This window comes from Silurus aristotelis, assembly GCF_946808225.1.
Source record: "Silurus aristotelis genome assembly, chromosome: 2".
NCBI lineage: Eukaryota > Metazoa > Chordata > Actinopteri > Siluriformes > Siluridae > Silurus > Silurus aristotelis.
This window is the reverse complement of record NC_139575.1, coordinates 38,180,691-38,192,853: the sequence shown is the minus strand read 5'-3', so window position 1 is coordinate 38,192,853 and position 12,163 is coordinate 38,180,691. Positions and strand designations below refer to the sequence as shown.

Sequence of the window (12,163 nt, the reverse complement as noted above, 5' to 3'; positions counted from 1 at the left end):
GTGTGTGTGTGTGTGTGTGTGTGTGTGTGTGTGTGTGTGTATGGGTGCTGACCAGAGTGTGTGTGTGTGATGATGCTGGGGGGGGTGTGAGTGTGTGAGAGGTCAGTGCTGGATTCGTCTCGCTCAGTCAATCGCTCCTGTAAAAGAAAAATAAAACACAATGAATATTAATCAACATCATCTGACCAATCAGAATTTAGAGTTCAGCAGGTGTGTGTGTGTGTGTGTGTGTGTGTGTGTGTGTGTGTGTGTGTGTGTGTGTGTGTGTGGAACACGCTTTTTACACGTAGAAGAACATCCATAAATCTTTCACAAAGTGAGACCCAATAAACACTTTTACTTTAGTATAAAAGTTCTCATTTACCTGCTGAGACACACGGATGTCAGAAGGAAGCTCGGCACCATCCTCAGGTTCCTCAGGTTCCTCTTCATCATGTGGAGACCCTCTCCACTCTTCATCCTTAGGTTTCTCAGCTCTCTTCATCTTCACACTGAAGGCTGCAGAAGACATAAGAGTGATTTGTGAATTAACATTTTTACTCTGCAAATATCAGAAGAGTCGCAGTGGAGAGGAAGAAGATCAGCTCAGTGCTCGGCTCTTCTCATGAACACTTGTGTTTTTATTCATTTTTCAGGAAGAAATTTCATATTTACGAAGTTTCATTACAACAAACATTTGCGAAAAGCAGATTTTAATGACATTTAAATGAATAAATGTGATATCTGTGCTTTTATATATAAATATATTGAACATTAGAAGATTAATGAGATTATTAACGATTAATTTATTTAGATTTCTTTTGTACTTTAAATACTTTAAAGTTTAGTAAAAAAAAAGCACTTCTTACCTTTATAAATAGGAAATAAAAACTTTCCTGAAGTTTAATCTAAAAGTCAAACCCGCGACTGACGGATTCGATTCCCTTTATTGTGTATGAAGCCTGTTGCTAAGCAACCGTAGACAACCGGAAGTTGGTACGGCTGTTTATAAGAGAGCGGAATCTTGTTCAGAGTTTTTTTTTTTTTCTTTTCTTTAACAACAAATCTTTTATTTTAAATATTTACGGACTGGTGGTTAATAAAAAAAACATAAATAAAAATGTCATCGTGTAAATCGTTTCAAAATGCAGCTTGTTCTTTTTATTTCATTTGAAATCTAATATTTAATCCGCGTCTCCTCCCGCACGCTAGAGGGCGACAGAGCGCCACTACCTGGATGAGACACAACGCCGAGTGAAATGTGCGGAAACTCAACATGGAGTAGATCAGAGGAGCAGCGCTTTAGTTCTCAACAACGGTATTTATTTAAATTCTCCTGCATTACAGCCGTAATCGATAAAAACCCTTTTAATATTTGATATATTTGGAGTTTATAGTGTTAATTTTGTCATTGTTTAGAATTTATTTTCCCTCAAACTCGATATTAAATCCCCAAATCTTACAATTTGCGTGTTATTTTTCTGCTCCTTTATTTATTTAATTTATATATTTATAATTTAATGTTACGCTTTTAAATATTTATTTATTACTAATAGTTTTTTCTATGCTTTATATATATTTATTTATTTACCAGTTGGTATAAAAAAGTTTTGAGACTAGTTTTGTAACACGCCAGCAGATGGCAGCACGCACAGTCATAGGGAGCACAGACCTTCAAAAGTCAGTGTTCCAAAAGACATGGTCCTGTCAACATCGGGAGACGTGAAATCCTCCGTGAACTCTGCCACAGAGACCAAACGCTGAGGAGTTCGGGAAGACCTTTAACGAGCTCAACCCCTGGAAATGCTGAAACCGTCAGGCAATTCGTGCATGAAGATCGTTGGAGAACAATCCACTACATTGCTGCTATTGGTTTAGAGTTTTTTTGTCATTGTAGTGGCTTTCAGAGACCAGCAGCAAAAAGGAAATGTAAGAATTGTTGCCACGGTGATCTTCACGAGGGATTTAAACGTGCGCCGTGTCGCTGCTGATGTTGCGGATCATCACCGGTGATAAAACTCGGCTGTGAACACTTTTACTTCAGTATAAAAGTTCTTGTTCACCTGCTGGGACACATGGATGTCAGATAGAACCTTGGCACCATCCTCAGGTTCCTCTTCATCATGTGGAGACTCTTCATCTTCACAGTGAAGGCTGTAGGAGTACAGGTATGACCCTGAGACCAAAGCAGCACAGCCTTCGCTGTGGAAGAGCTCATCATCTCTACGACCAAAAAAAGGCGGGGCAGTTCCGCAGCTCCACCAAGTCGACAGAGCTAGTCTCAAAACTCTTTAATATCACTTCGTAAATCTCCAGGCCATTTCTCGTTCTTGTTCTGTGTTTTATTGACATGTTTGTAAACTATTTCAGGTCAGGTAGGAGATGAAGGTGAAGATAAAGCAGTGGCATGGTGTGGCTTCATGGCTCTGGGTGGCCAATGATGAAAACTGTGGCATCTGCAGAGCTCCGTTTAACGGCTGCTGCCCAGACTGTAGGTTCTTCCAGTTTCAGTTTCATAGAAACACCGTACACACTGTAGTGTAGTAAACCAGAGCCTGGAATTTACGTGTGTGTCTGTGTGTGTGTGTGTGTGCGCGCAGGTAAAGTCCCAGGAGATGATTGCCCTCTGGTGTGGGGTCAGTGCTCACACTGCTTCCACATGCACTGCATCCTGAAGTGGCTAAACTCACAGCAGGTGCAGCAGCAGTGCCCCATGTGCCGGCAGGAGTGGAAATTTAAAGAGTGAGGATCTCACCGTCTTACACACACACACACACACACACACACACACACACACACACACACACACACACACACACACACACACACACCGCATCGAAGTAATGCCTGTTTCCTTCTCGTATTTCTTTCAGGGGAGAAACAGCATGAGGGGAAAGAAACAAACCTGCAGCATCAAATCACTTGTTTTACTATGAAAGTGAAATTATACTGTTTACTCCTGCTTACATCTTCACACACACACACACACACACACACACACACACACACACACTAGCCACTACTACGCTAACTCGCACGTCACACGAGGATTTCAGTACCAGTCGATTTTTCCTCCTTGTTTTCTCACCAATGTTCCAGAAACAAAAAAAGACATCTCTATGCGTTCAGCGTTACCATGACAACCGCCACCACATTTCATCGCAGACACAAACATCATTGTCCGATTGTCTTTTAAATACCGGATTCCATCGGCCCAAAGTTGAGGTTGGATATTATTGTGGCATCACAATTAATATTGAATATGTAGCCCCGCCCCCTTGTCTTTCTTTTGTTTGTTTGTTTAAATAAAGTTTTTTTTTAATGAAACAAAAAATGCTGACTCAGAATTTCTTAAGGTGTTAATACAGTTTCTTTTTATTTGTTTTTCGGGAAAATAAAAGAATTTCCCGGTGGTTTTGGGAAAAGAACAGGACTGTGGTTAAATCTGTTGAAATAAATAAACAAACGAGACGAACACGATGCAAGTAAATTTCTGTCATGCAATAATTCAAATGATGCAATAATATTATTAAGATTTCAGTGCTGACAATAACGTGTCAAGGATTTTTGAAGGACACGCCCACATTTCATCATCTAACAGTTAAAGTTGTGATTCGGGAAACCGGAAACTCAGACGAAGCAAATCCCGGGGCAGGATGGGGGTTTAGCGTGCAGTAAATAAAACGTGGAGTTTCTCACCCTCGGAGCTAAACGTGTGTAAGCGACAAAGTCACGCCCCCTATCCCCATGCCCCTCCCCCTACACAGACAGGCCACACCCCCTTTGTTGAAATATAAAAGTTCGTTTAAATAAAACAAAAGGTCGAACAGCTTTGCCGAGACGAGATGGAGACGCATCCGTGTCCTGACACGATTAAGACTTTTTGGAGTCTTGCGCGTTCCTCCGGCGTACGCTGTTCAAATCCACCGGCGTAAAAGCTGCAGGACGGGAAAAATAAACACACAACAATGACACGCTACAGACATGTTGAATAAACATCATAAACCCTGAATAAATACAATGCTGAGATCTGATTGGTCAAGGCTTCGGCCCGGGGATCAGACGGTCATGAGTTCAAATCCCAGCTTCACCAAGCTGAGATATAAACCACAGCCTGCTGGATAAGGGCAATAAGCAGCTTTAGCCCTGTTTGGATGGGATTTACAGTGGTGTGAAAAAGTGTTTGCCCCCTTCCTGTTTTTTTTTTTCATTTTTGCATGTTTGTCACACTTGAATGTTTCAGATCATCATACTAATGTAAATATTAGTAAACGAGAACACAGGTGAACACAACATGCAGTTTTTAAAGGAATGTTTTTATTATTGAGGGAAAACAAAATCCTAAACTACATGGCCCTGTGTGAAAAAGTGTTTGCCCCCTAAACCTAATAAACTGCTTGTGCCGCCCTCAGCAGTGACGACTGCAATCAAGTGTTTGTGAAAACCTGAGTCTGTTTCAGCGCTGTGGAGGAATTTTACTCCATTCAGCTCTGCAGAATTGTTGTAATTCAGTCACATTGGAGGGTTTTCCAGCATGAACCTCCTTTTTAAGGTCACGCCACAACATCTCAATAAGATTCAGTTCAGGACTTTATTCAGAGGTGGACTTGCTGGTTTGTAATATAAATTAAATATGTATGATTTATGCAAATGTATGTTTAATACTAGTTAAACCGAACTCAACATAGAAGACAAAATATACTTGTAAATGTTTTAAAGTAATGATGGTGTTTTAAATGATGTAAATTATCAGGACACCAAACGGAACTTTTGTTATGTTTCCACACGGAAGGTTTTAAGTGCCGGATGTGTTGCATCATGGCGGATTTTGGTGCTGATTTGAGACTCGGACCATCAGTAACATCAGTGATTAAAAATAATTTTCAAAAATGTTTTGTATATGTTTTTGTATATCTGAGTGAAGAAAGAATGGCGTGAATAAATGCGTGTTGCATTTATATATTTATTTAATTTATATTTATCTCATTTATTTATTTACATTTTAATTAATTAATTCTGACATATTACAAGCGAGTTAGACCTTTTCTTGGTCTCTTGCTATGTGACTGAGGGGTGTGTGTGTGTGTGTGTGTGTGTGTGTGTGTGTGTGTGTGTGTGTGTGTGTGTGTGTGTCAGAGGTGGCAAAATTACACACATCCTTTACTTAAGTAGAAGTACAGATCCTCATGTTTTAAAATACTCGGGTAAAAGTTGAAGTTCTGATTATACTTTTTTACTCAAGTGAAAGTAAAGAAGTTTTGGCTCCGACATGTACTTCAGTAAAAAGTAGTTATTACTTCTACCTGTTTTAGCTGTTAACTGGACCTCACATCATATTAGATAGATAGATAGATAGATAGATAGATAGATAGATAGATAGATAGATAGATAGATAGATAGATAGATAGATAGATAGATAGATAGATAGATAGATAGATAGATAGATAGATAGATGGATGGATGGATGGATGGATAGCCTAGTGGGTTAATATCAGGGTCCCCATGAGGATGAGTTTGAGAGTTTGATTCCTGCTCGAGCTGGTGGTTGCTGTGTTGGTAAATAAAACTTCTGGACCTTGTCCACTCTGAAAACATTTCAATTCTGTGTTGGATTGATTTCTTGATTTCCGTCTTTAATGAAAGATAAATCCACAAAAAAAAAAAAAGCACTTCTGTAGTAGCTCAGTGGGTTAAGGCTTGTGCCTGAACATGGTCCTTAATATAGTCCACGCTGGTGATAAGGTTTCAAAGCCGGTCCTACATGCCTTCTTTCTTACTGCACTGCCATGAAACAAAGTATGAACCCTCCAAAAAGCACACATGCTGTTCAGCAGCCGTCGCTCAGTGGTTTAAGGCTTGTGCCTCATCTAAACATGCATCTCAGTCTGATCTCTTCCATGGTTCAGTGGGTTAAGGCTGGTGCCTCGCTGATGGTAAGGATCAGTGTTTGAATCCTGCTAGTTGCGATGTCGGTTATGTTCCTGCTTCCTAAATCTTTCTTTAGCTTCATATTCTTGTGTTGATGGTTTAAAGGTAGATAGACCTGCTCTAAACAAACTTCCTGGCCTGTCTTCTCTGATGGTCCAGTGGGTTAAATCAGGTGTCGTGCTTTTGGTGGGGTTCAGGGTTCGAATCCTGCTTTCTGCCTGCCAGTCACGATCAGGATTCACTTCCTACGTTTTTCTTTAGCGATATATTTTAGTTTTTAATGGGTTAAAAAGAAAGATAGACCTGCTCTAAATAAGCTTCCCAGCCTGTCCTCACCGATGGTTCAACGGGTTAACGTTGGTGTCTCGCTGGTGGTGGGGATCTTGGTTCGGATCCTACTATTTTCCTGCTATTTACTTGTGCTACTTACATCTGTATTCGCTTCCTACATCTTTCTTTAGCGTTAAATTCTTGTGTTGATGGTTTGAAAGGAAAGATAGACCTGCTCTAATCAAGCTTCCCATCCTGTTTTTTTCCTGATGGCTTAGTGGGTTAAGGCTGGTACTTTTCTAATGTTGGTGGTCAGGGTTCAAACCTGGCTTTCTGTCTGCTAGTCATGAGGTAGGTTCAATTCCTGATTCCTACATCTTCATATTCTTGTTTTGATGGGTTGAAAAGAAAGATAGACCTGCTCTAAACAAGCTTTCCAGCATGTCCTTCCTGACGGTTCAGTGGGTTAAGACTGGTATTTTGCTGTTGGTGGGGTTCAGGGTTCGATTCCTGCTTTCTGTGTTTCTTTCTGGTCTGAATTTCTTGCTTTGAAGCATGAAACGAAGGATAAACCCCCCAAAAAAAGAAGGTGAGTTGTGGGACTTGATGGCTTTGTGGTAAAAGCCTTGCCTCTGAGCTCAGAGGTTGTTGGTTCAAATCTGGCTTGTCCCCACTCTGGGTAAGTTGTGTGGAAATTAGTGTGTGGTGAGCAATGGAGTGGGTGACTGGGAACAAAGGCTGTGAAGACCTGCTGGGTTCAGCTTCAGAAAAAAAAAAAAAAAATATTATATATATTAGATGGACAGTTATGCATTTAGGGGAGGAAGAAAAGGTTATTATATAAAAATTTTTTTTTTCCCCTCCGGAGCCTATGTTCATAATTTTTTTGATGTTTTTGCTTCATAACCCCCTGTTTTCAGCTTCTCAGATGCCAGGGGGGCACACGCCTGAATATTGCCCCCCTGGTTCAGGATATGCCCTCTGAAACCGTCCACAACCGACCTTCCACGCAGCCATTTCTGACACCTTCATCACTATGGTCACTGGAACCTTCCACACTCTTAACTTTAAGTCCTGGCCGGGGTTTGAACCAGCAACCTCTCAACCCAGAGGCAAAGCTCTTCCAATTGAGCCACAGGATCTCCTGCAAGAACCTGATTTTTAGGACCTTTTTTGGTTCTTTTATAAAACTTTTTAAACAATTGAAAGGAAATCTAAGGGGTAGGAATTGAACCGGGTGAATCAGATAGCAGAGACCGCATCACTAACCACTACACTACCAGAGGGGTGACAAACAAGGATTTGCTTATTGGACTCTTGGTTTTTCTATAGTTAAGAGACCACTGTTTTCTCTTAGATCATGATGGTAGAGGGTCAAAACTTCTCCTTCCTGTACATTGTGGGGAAAAACCCACAAAACGCCACCCAGAGGGTAAATTGTGTGAATCATGGTGGATTTGGTGTTTGATTTGAGACTTGGCGCAGAAATAAAACAAAAGTTTACTGATTAAAAATATTTATATTTGGAGTTAATTTATTTATTTTATATCTAAGTAAAGAAAGGAAAAAATTTCGTGCCATATAAAATCATTTTAATTTCGACAGCCAAATATATATATATATTAATACAAAACTATTTTAAATGTTGTTACCTAATGAATGTATCCAGGCTGAAGATCCACATATAGAACACAAGCAGAGAAAAGATGATGATAAACAGGAATGTGTCTGTTCTCAGTCATGTTCTCATCACTGACTCCCTCTGTCTCATCCACATTAACCCCAAACTTCTTACTGCCTTCTGCCTGCTGATTCTTATCTTAGTAAAGAGTGAGGGTCAGGACTTTATACACCAGTGGATTAAAAAAGACGCGCAGTAACAGGAAATCAGTTGTTCGGCTGAAATCGGCGCGCAGTGAAAATAAATAAATATATTTCACCAAATCAGTGGATTAAAACTAAAGTAAGAGCCGGTTTTGAAAATGTAAGAAGTAAAAAGTACAGATATTTGTGTAAAAATGTAATGAGTAAAAGTAAAAAGTTGTCTGAAAAATAAATAGTGGAGTAAAGTACTGATACCAGAAAAATCTACTGAAGTACAGAAACGAAGTATTTGTACTCCGTTACTTCCTCCTCTGGTGTGTGTGTGTGTGTGTGTGTGTGTGTGTGTGTGTGTGTGTGTGTGTGTGTGTGTGTGTGTGTGTGTGTGTGTGTGTGTATGGACGTACAGCTCAGACTGGGGTTAGGTGTTCTTTCCACGTACTTCTGAGGTCCCTTGTTGCTGTTTTCAGTTCCCTGGAAGGACTGCATCTCCCTCATCACACACTGCCAGGCTGCGCACACACACACACACACACACACACACAGGTTTTTATGATGCCAAAACTTCACGTGCAAGTAGAAGATGAAGCAGAAGAAGAGGATGAAGAAGAGGAGTTCCTGACTGTATTGAATGAAGCGGACGTTCTCCTCGTGTGCTGGTGTGAGGAACTCATCAGTGTTGGATGGAGAACACACTCCTGATGCCTGCTTGTAGTTCTGCACCATCCTTTACCGTGCTAAACACACACACACACACACACACACACTTCACCCCAGGGTGGTTACAGGGTAAATAATCCAATCGTTTTTATTCTTTATGTTAATTTAGTGCAGACAATCAAAAGAATTTTGCATTAAAATAATAATAACAATAATAAGATTTTCATAGTGCAGACTGCAACTGAATAAATATGTAAAATATCTAATATTATATCAATATAAATTTGCAGTGAGTCTGCTGGAAATCATTAGATAATGAATTTAAATAATATAACATTCATTCGCTTATTTGCATATTTTATGATCGTTCTTTTTATCGTTGTTACATATTTCTTTTCTTTCCTATCCGCATTCCGGCCCCTTTGCCGTGATTGCGCAAAAACATCTGATTCCTGTGCCGTGATTGGTTCGTTTTACCGACAACGCGCGTGAACCCGAGCTCTTATCCAATCACAGCACAGACAGGAAGCGGAACGTTTCTGAATACAGGTGGAAAACAAAAATCACCACGGCTGCTAAATCGCTAGCGGACTTAGCACATGTATCATATTATTTTATGCTAAATACAAAACGGTCCTGGTTTCAGAAACACGTTTTCTTGGTGATTATTTCTGAGCTTACCGCGTGTGGATTCTGAATAAAATAAATTAAAACAATATACGAATTTGTTTGTTTTTAAAATGCTACGCTTCAAAATTCGCCAAACGAAGTCGAGGCTATTAGCAAAACAATAACCGAATCCCAATATGGCGACCGGTCGGGAGTGTAGTTTACTATGTAGGGCGCATTAGGTGTTGTTTTCGAAGCCTATATAGTGCACTAGAATAGGGAATGGGATTGTATTTAGGATGTAACCGATATAGCAAAAAAGGGGGTGTGACGAGGAAGGCATCCATTACTGTTGGGTTTCTGCGTTCTGGTTTTCTTATTTTTATTTTTTTTTAAAGAGAAAGAAATGAAGCAAATATAATGATTTGGTTTTAATTATAAAAAATATAATTAAAAACATTTAAGTGAAAAAATACAAGACAGCATTTGGGTCGCTTGTGCAGTAAAAAACAATAATAAAAAAAACATTTTAAAAAGAAAAAAAAACTAATACAATAATTTTTTTTTATTTCTAATAAATAAATATAAATGTATATATGATATAATTACACTCCTGAATGTTAAGCAAAATAATTTTACACAACCCCAATTTTTTTATACATTTGTTGCACTACCCCGTGTAAGTCCTCAGGGGGCGCACGTTTGCACTGAACGTTAATGTGTACGTTTACAGGAGAGAAAACGCTGATATGAGACACACAGATACAATTTGCATTCTCAAAGCTTTTCAATGTTCCACATCTCAGTTCCACCTTAGTTCTTCTGCTTTTCTTCAAGCTCAGACCCTTACTGACGTCAGTACGGTCACCAGAAGAGTAACGCAAAGCAGGGCTTCTGCTCAGGTTGTTTCTCCAGCCGTCCATCCACTATCCATCAATCCATCCATCCATCATCCATCCATCTATCCATTTATCCATTTATCCATCCTTCTTGATCAGAAAGAGGAGGGGAAGATCAGACCGATTCGATGATGCACCAGACGTGCTTCATGTTCAGTCTGCTCCGATGGCGAACATCTCCACCAGCTCTTTGCAGTCTGTGTCGATGAGGTCAGCAGGTTTTTCTCCGCTTTCGTTCTCGGCCTCGGGGTCAGCCCCAAGAGATAGCAGGTACCTGAACACCACAGGGTTATTTAATTATTTAATCTACGTTCTAGATCTTTTTCCATGAGTGATATCAAGTACAGGGTTAAAATCACACTGGAACGCTGTGAAATCATGCACGCTTACTTGGCAATGAGTGGGAATCCGTCGCTGCAGGCCATGTGGAGCGGTGTCCAGCCCTCCTCGTCTCTCTGCATGATGTCGGCGCCGTATTTTACCAGCAGCTGCACGCACTCCAGGTTTCCTGAGAGCACGGCCTCATGGATGGCTGCCATGCCTGGTGAAGACCGGAGCAACCACATGGTTAAATATCCAACAAAAACAATGTCAATTATCACCACAATTAAGTAAAACTACTTCAATTATCGCTTTGGATGTTTAGATGTTGTTCTGTTGCATTTTAATGGATGGTGATGAAGGTTACAGATGTTTTGATGGATTATGGGCTTATTGTTTGTATTTGAGAAGATCAGTCTTCAGTAAAAGCACTCATTATAACCAGTTCCTCCATTTGTGTGATGAGAGGAACCACTGCATGATGTTTACGTATTGTTCCTACACTAGGTTGCTGGAAAAATTTTAAGTGGAAGATCTTACCTGTAGGATACATGGTGTCCAGGGTCACCCTCTTGGCCCGGATAAAGCGCCCGATCCTCTCGAGCTCTCCGTGGCGGACGTAATCCTGGAAGACCACGTCATTGGGGAAGTGGACATTGCGAACCGATTTTGGAGACTTGCGGGTAGGAAGGCAGGTTACCAGACCCTCGGCTTTGGTGTTGCAGCCTTCATAGGTCACACTCTGGGCCACTGGGCACTGGTAGTACTTCATGATCTTCTGAAGGAAATCTAGGTCGGTTTCAAAATCTGTCTCGGACCACCCTTCTGGATCGTCTTGTCGTATGATTCTGCACAGCTTCAAGATCTCTGGTCGTATGCTGTCTGGCCAGCCAGCTGGAGCTCTTTATATCCTCTCCTACACTATTTTTGGTGCCATCACCTCACAGCTCGAGTGACTGAATTGGAAGCTGAGTGGCTTTTTGACCCTCCTGATGGACAGGAACTGTAACTTCAGCTTGTTTTCTCCAAGATTCTTTCTCACACACATACACACTCACTCACACACCCCTGACGGTTCATGGCTTGTCGGCACGTACTACACAAGCAGCCAGTAAACGTCTAGTAAACAGCTATAAGGATGGTTCATAGATAAATCACGAGGAAGAAATTGCCAGACGTGATTACAGTTCTGGAAATAGCCGTGATGCTCAACAAAAAAATATCCGTTTCCCATCATGAAGGGAATATTGAGTTAAAATGATGGTGCAAGTTGAGATAGTGTGCAGTCATGTTGGAACAGAAACAGTCGTCCCCAAACTGCTTCCACAAAATTGAGAGCATGAAATTGTCCAAAATGTTGTTACGCTGAAGCATTAGGAGTTTTTCAGGAGCCCAACTCCTGAAAAACATCCCCACATCATACCACCAAACTTTACACTTGGCACAATGCAGTCAGACAGAAGCGTATTCCTGGAAACCGCCAAACCCAGATTCGTCCATCGGATCACCAGACTGTGAAGCGTGATTCGTCACTCCAGAGAACACGTCTCCACTGCTCTGGAGTCCAGCGGTCCCGTGCTTTACACCATCCGATGCTTTGCATTGCACTTAGTGATGTAAAGCTCAGATGCAGCTGTTCGACCATGAAACCCCAGTCCATGAAGCTCTATGCACTG

The 12,163-nt window shown here is 40.8% G+C and overlaps 4 protein-coding genes and 1 long non-coding RNA gene across 6 annotated transcripts in view; 2 read left to right on the top strand and 3 right to left on the bottom strand.

The window, feature by feature from the left end:
* The window catches only part of ccdc40 (coiled-coil domain 40 molecular ruler complex subunit), a 10,188-nt gene extending 9,221 nt beyond the window's left edge, over window positions 1-967 (bottom strand). Inside the window, exons 1-3 of the mRNA XM_083525141.1 lie at window positions 849-967; window positions 365-498; window positions 53-137 (exon numbers count right to left, since the gene is read on the bottom strand). Of these exons, the coding sequence (XP_083381267.1) occupies window positions 53-137; window positions 365-484 (205 nt within the window). The 5' untranslated portion in view covers window positions 485-498; window positions 849-967. The remainder of the gene's footprint in view (window positions 1-52; window positions 138-364; window positions 499-848) is intronic.
* A 198-nt stretch (window positions 968-1,165) lies between these two features.
* Window positions 1,166-3,454, top strand: anapc11 (APC11 anaphase promoting complex subunit 11 homolog (yeast)). 2 transcript variants are annotated; one of them, XM_083526221.1, is made up of 4 exons: window positions 1,166-1,297; window positions 2,350-2,470; window positions 2,580-2,721; window positions 2,853-3,454. In XM_083526221.1, the coding sequence occupies exons 2-4, from the start codon at window positions 2,362-2,364 to the stop codon at window positions 2,866-2,868; spliced, it is 267 nt and encodes an 88-aa protein (XP_083382347.1). In that variant the 5' UTR covers window positions 1,166-1,297; window positions 2,350-2,361; the 3' UTR covers window positions 2,869-3,454. The 2 variants fall into 2 exon arrangements, with proteins under 2 accessions (XP_083382347.1, XP_083382348.1); XM_083526222.1 differs by lacking the exon at window positions 2,853-3,454 and having other exon boundaries at window positions 2,580-2,726.
* LOC310717761 (mapk-regulated corepressor-interacting protein 1-like) lies at window positions 3,327-9,476 on the bottom strand. Its single transcript, XM_083526211.1, has 4 exons — window positions 9,340-9,476; window positions 8,622-8,735; window positions 8,406-8,510; window positions 3,327-3,917 (listed from the first exon to the last, which is right to left on the bottom strand). The coding sequence occupies exons 2-4, from the start codon at window positions 8,722-8,724 to the stop codon at window positions 3,853-3,855; spliced, it is 273 nt and encodes a 90-aa protein (XP_083382337.1). The 5' UTR covers window positions 8,725-8,735; window positions 9,340-9,476; the 3' UTR covers window positions 3,327-3,852.
* Window positions 3,924-4,945, top strand: LOC310717894. The gene is made up of 2 exons (XR_014530998.1): window positions 3,924-4,158; window positions 4,349-4,945. It is a non-coding gene; the product is annotated as an uncharacterized lncRNA (long non-coding RNA).
* A 209-nt stretch (window positions 9,477-9,685) lies between the features above and the next one.
* On the bottom strand, window positions 9,686-11,365 carry ppp1r27b (protein phosphatase 1, regulatory subunit 27b). The gene is made up of 3 exons (XM_083526177.1): window positions 11,028-11,365; window positions 10,557-10,707; window positions 9,686-10,440 (listed from the first exon to the last, which is right to left on the bottom strand). Exons 1-3 carry the CDS (start codon window positions 11,257-11,259, stop codon window positions 10,320-10,322), a joined length of 504 nt encoding a protein of 167 aa, XP_083382303.1. The 5' UTR covers window positions 11,260-11,365; the 3' UTR covers window positions 9,686-10,319.
* Window positions 11,366-12,163: the final 798 nt, after the last annotated feature.

Bases quoted from the DNA above. Each gene is read 5' to 3' on its own strand.
- LOC310717761 (XM_083526211.1), bottom strand. From the start codon at position 8,724: ATGGTGCAGAACTACAAGCAGGCATCAGGAGTGTGTTCTCCATCCAAC. The intron at 8,511-8,621 runs GTCAGGAACTCC...GTGTGTGCGCAG, and splicing joins CGTCCGCTTCATTCAATACA to CCTGGCAGTGTGTGATGAGG. The intron at 3,918-8,405 runs GTACGTCCATAC...CCCGTCCTGCAG, and splicing joins ACCTAACCCCAGTCTGAGCT to CTTTTACGCCGGTGGATTTG.
- anapc11 (XM_083526221.1), top strand. From the start codon at position 2,362: ATGAAGGTGAAGATAAAGCAGTGGCATGGTGTGGCTTCATGGCTCTGG. The intron at 2,471-2,579 runs GTAGGTTCTTCC...GTGTGCGCGCAG, and splicing joins TAACGGCTGCTGCCCAGACT to GTAAAGTCCCAGGAGATGAT.
- ppp1r27b (XM_083526177.1), bottom strand. From the start codon at position 11,259: ATGAAGTACTACCAGTGCCCAGTGGCCCAGAGTGTGACCTATGAAGGC. The intron at 10,708-11,027 runs GTAAGATCTTCC...GGTCTTCACCAG, and splicing joins GGACACCATGTATCCTACAG to GCATGGCAGCCATCCATGAG. The intron at 10,441-10,556 runs GTAAGCGTGCAT...TGTGGTGTTCAG, and splicing joins GGATTCCCACTCATTGCCAA to GTACCTGCTATCTCTTGGGG.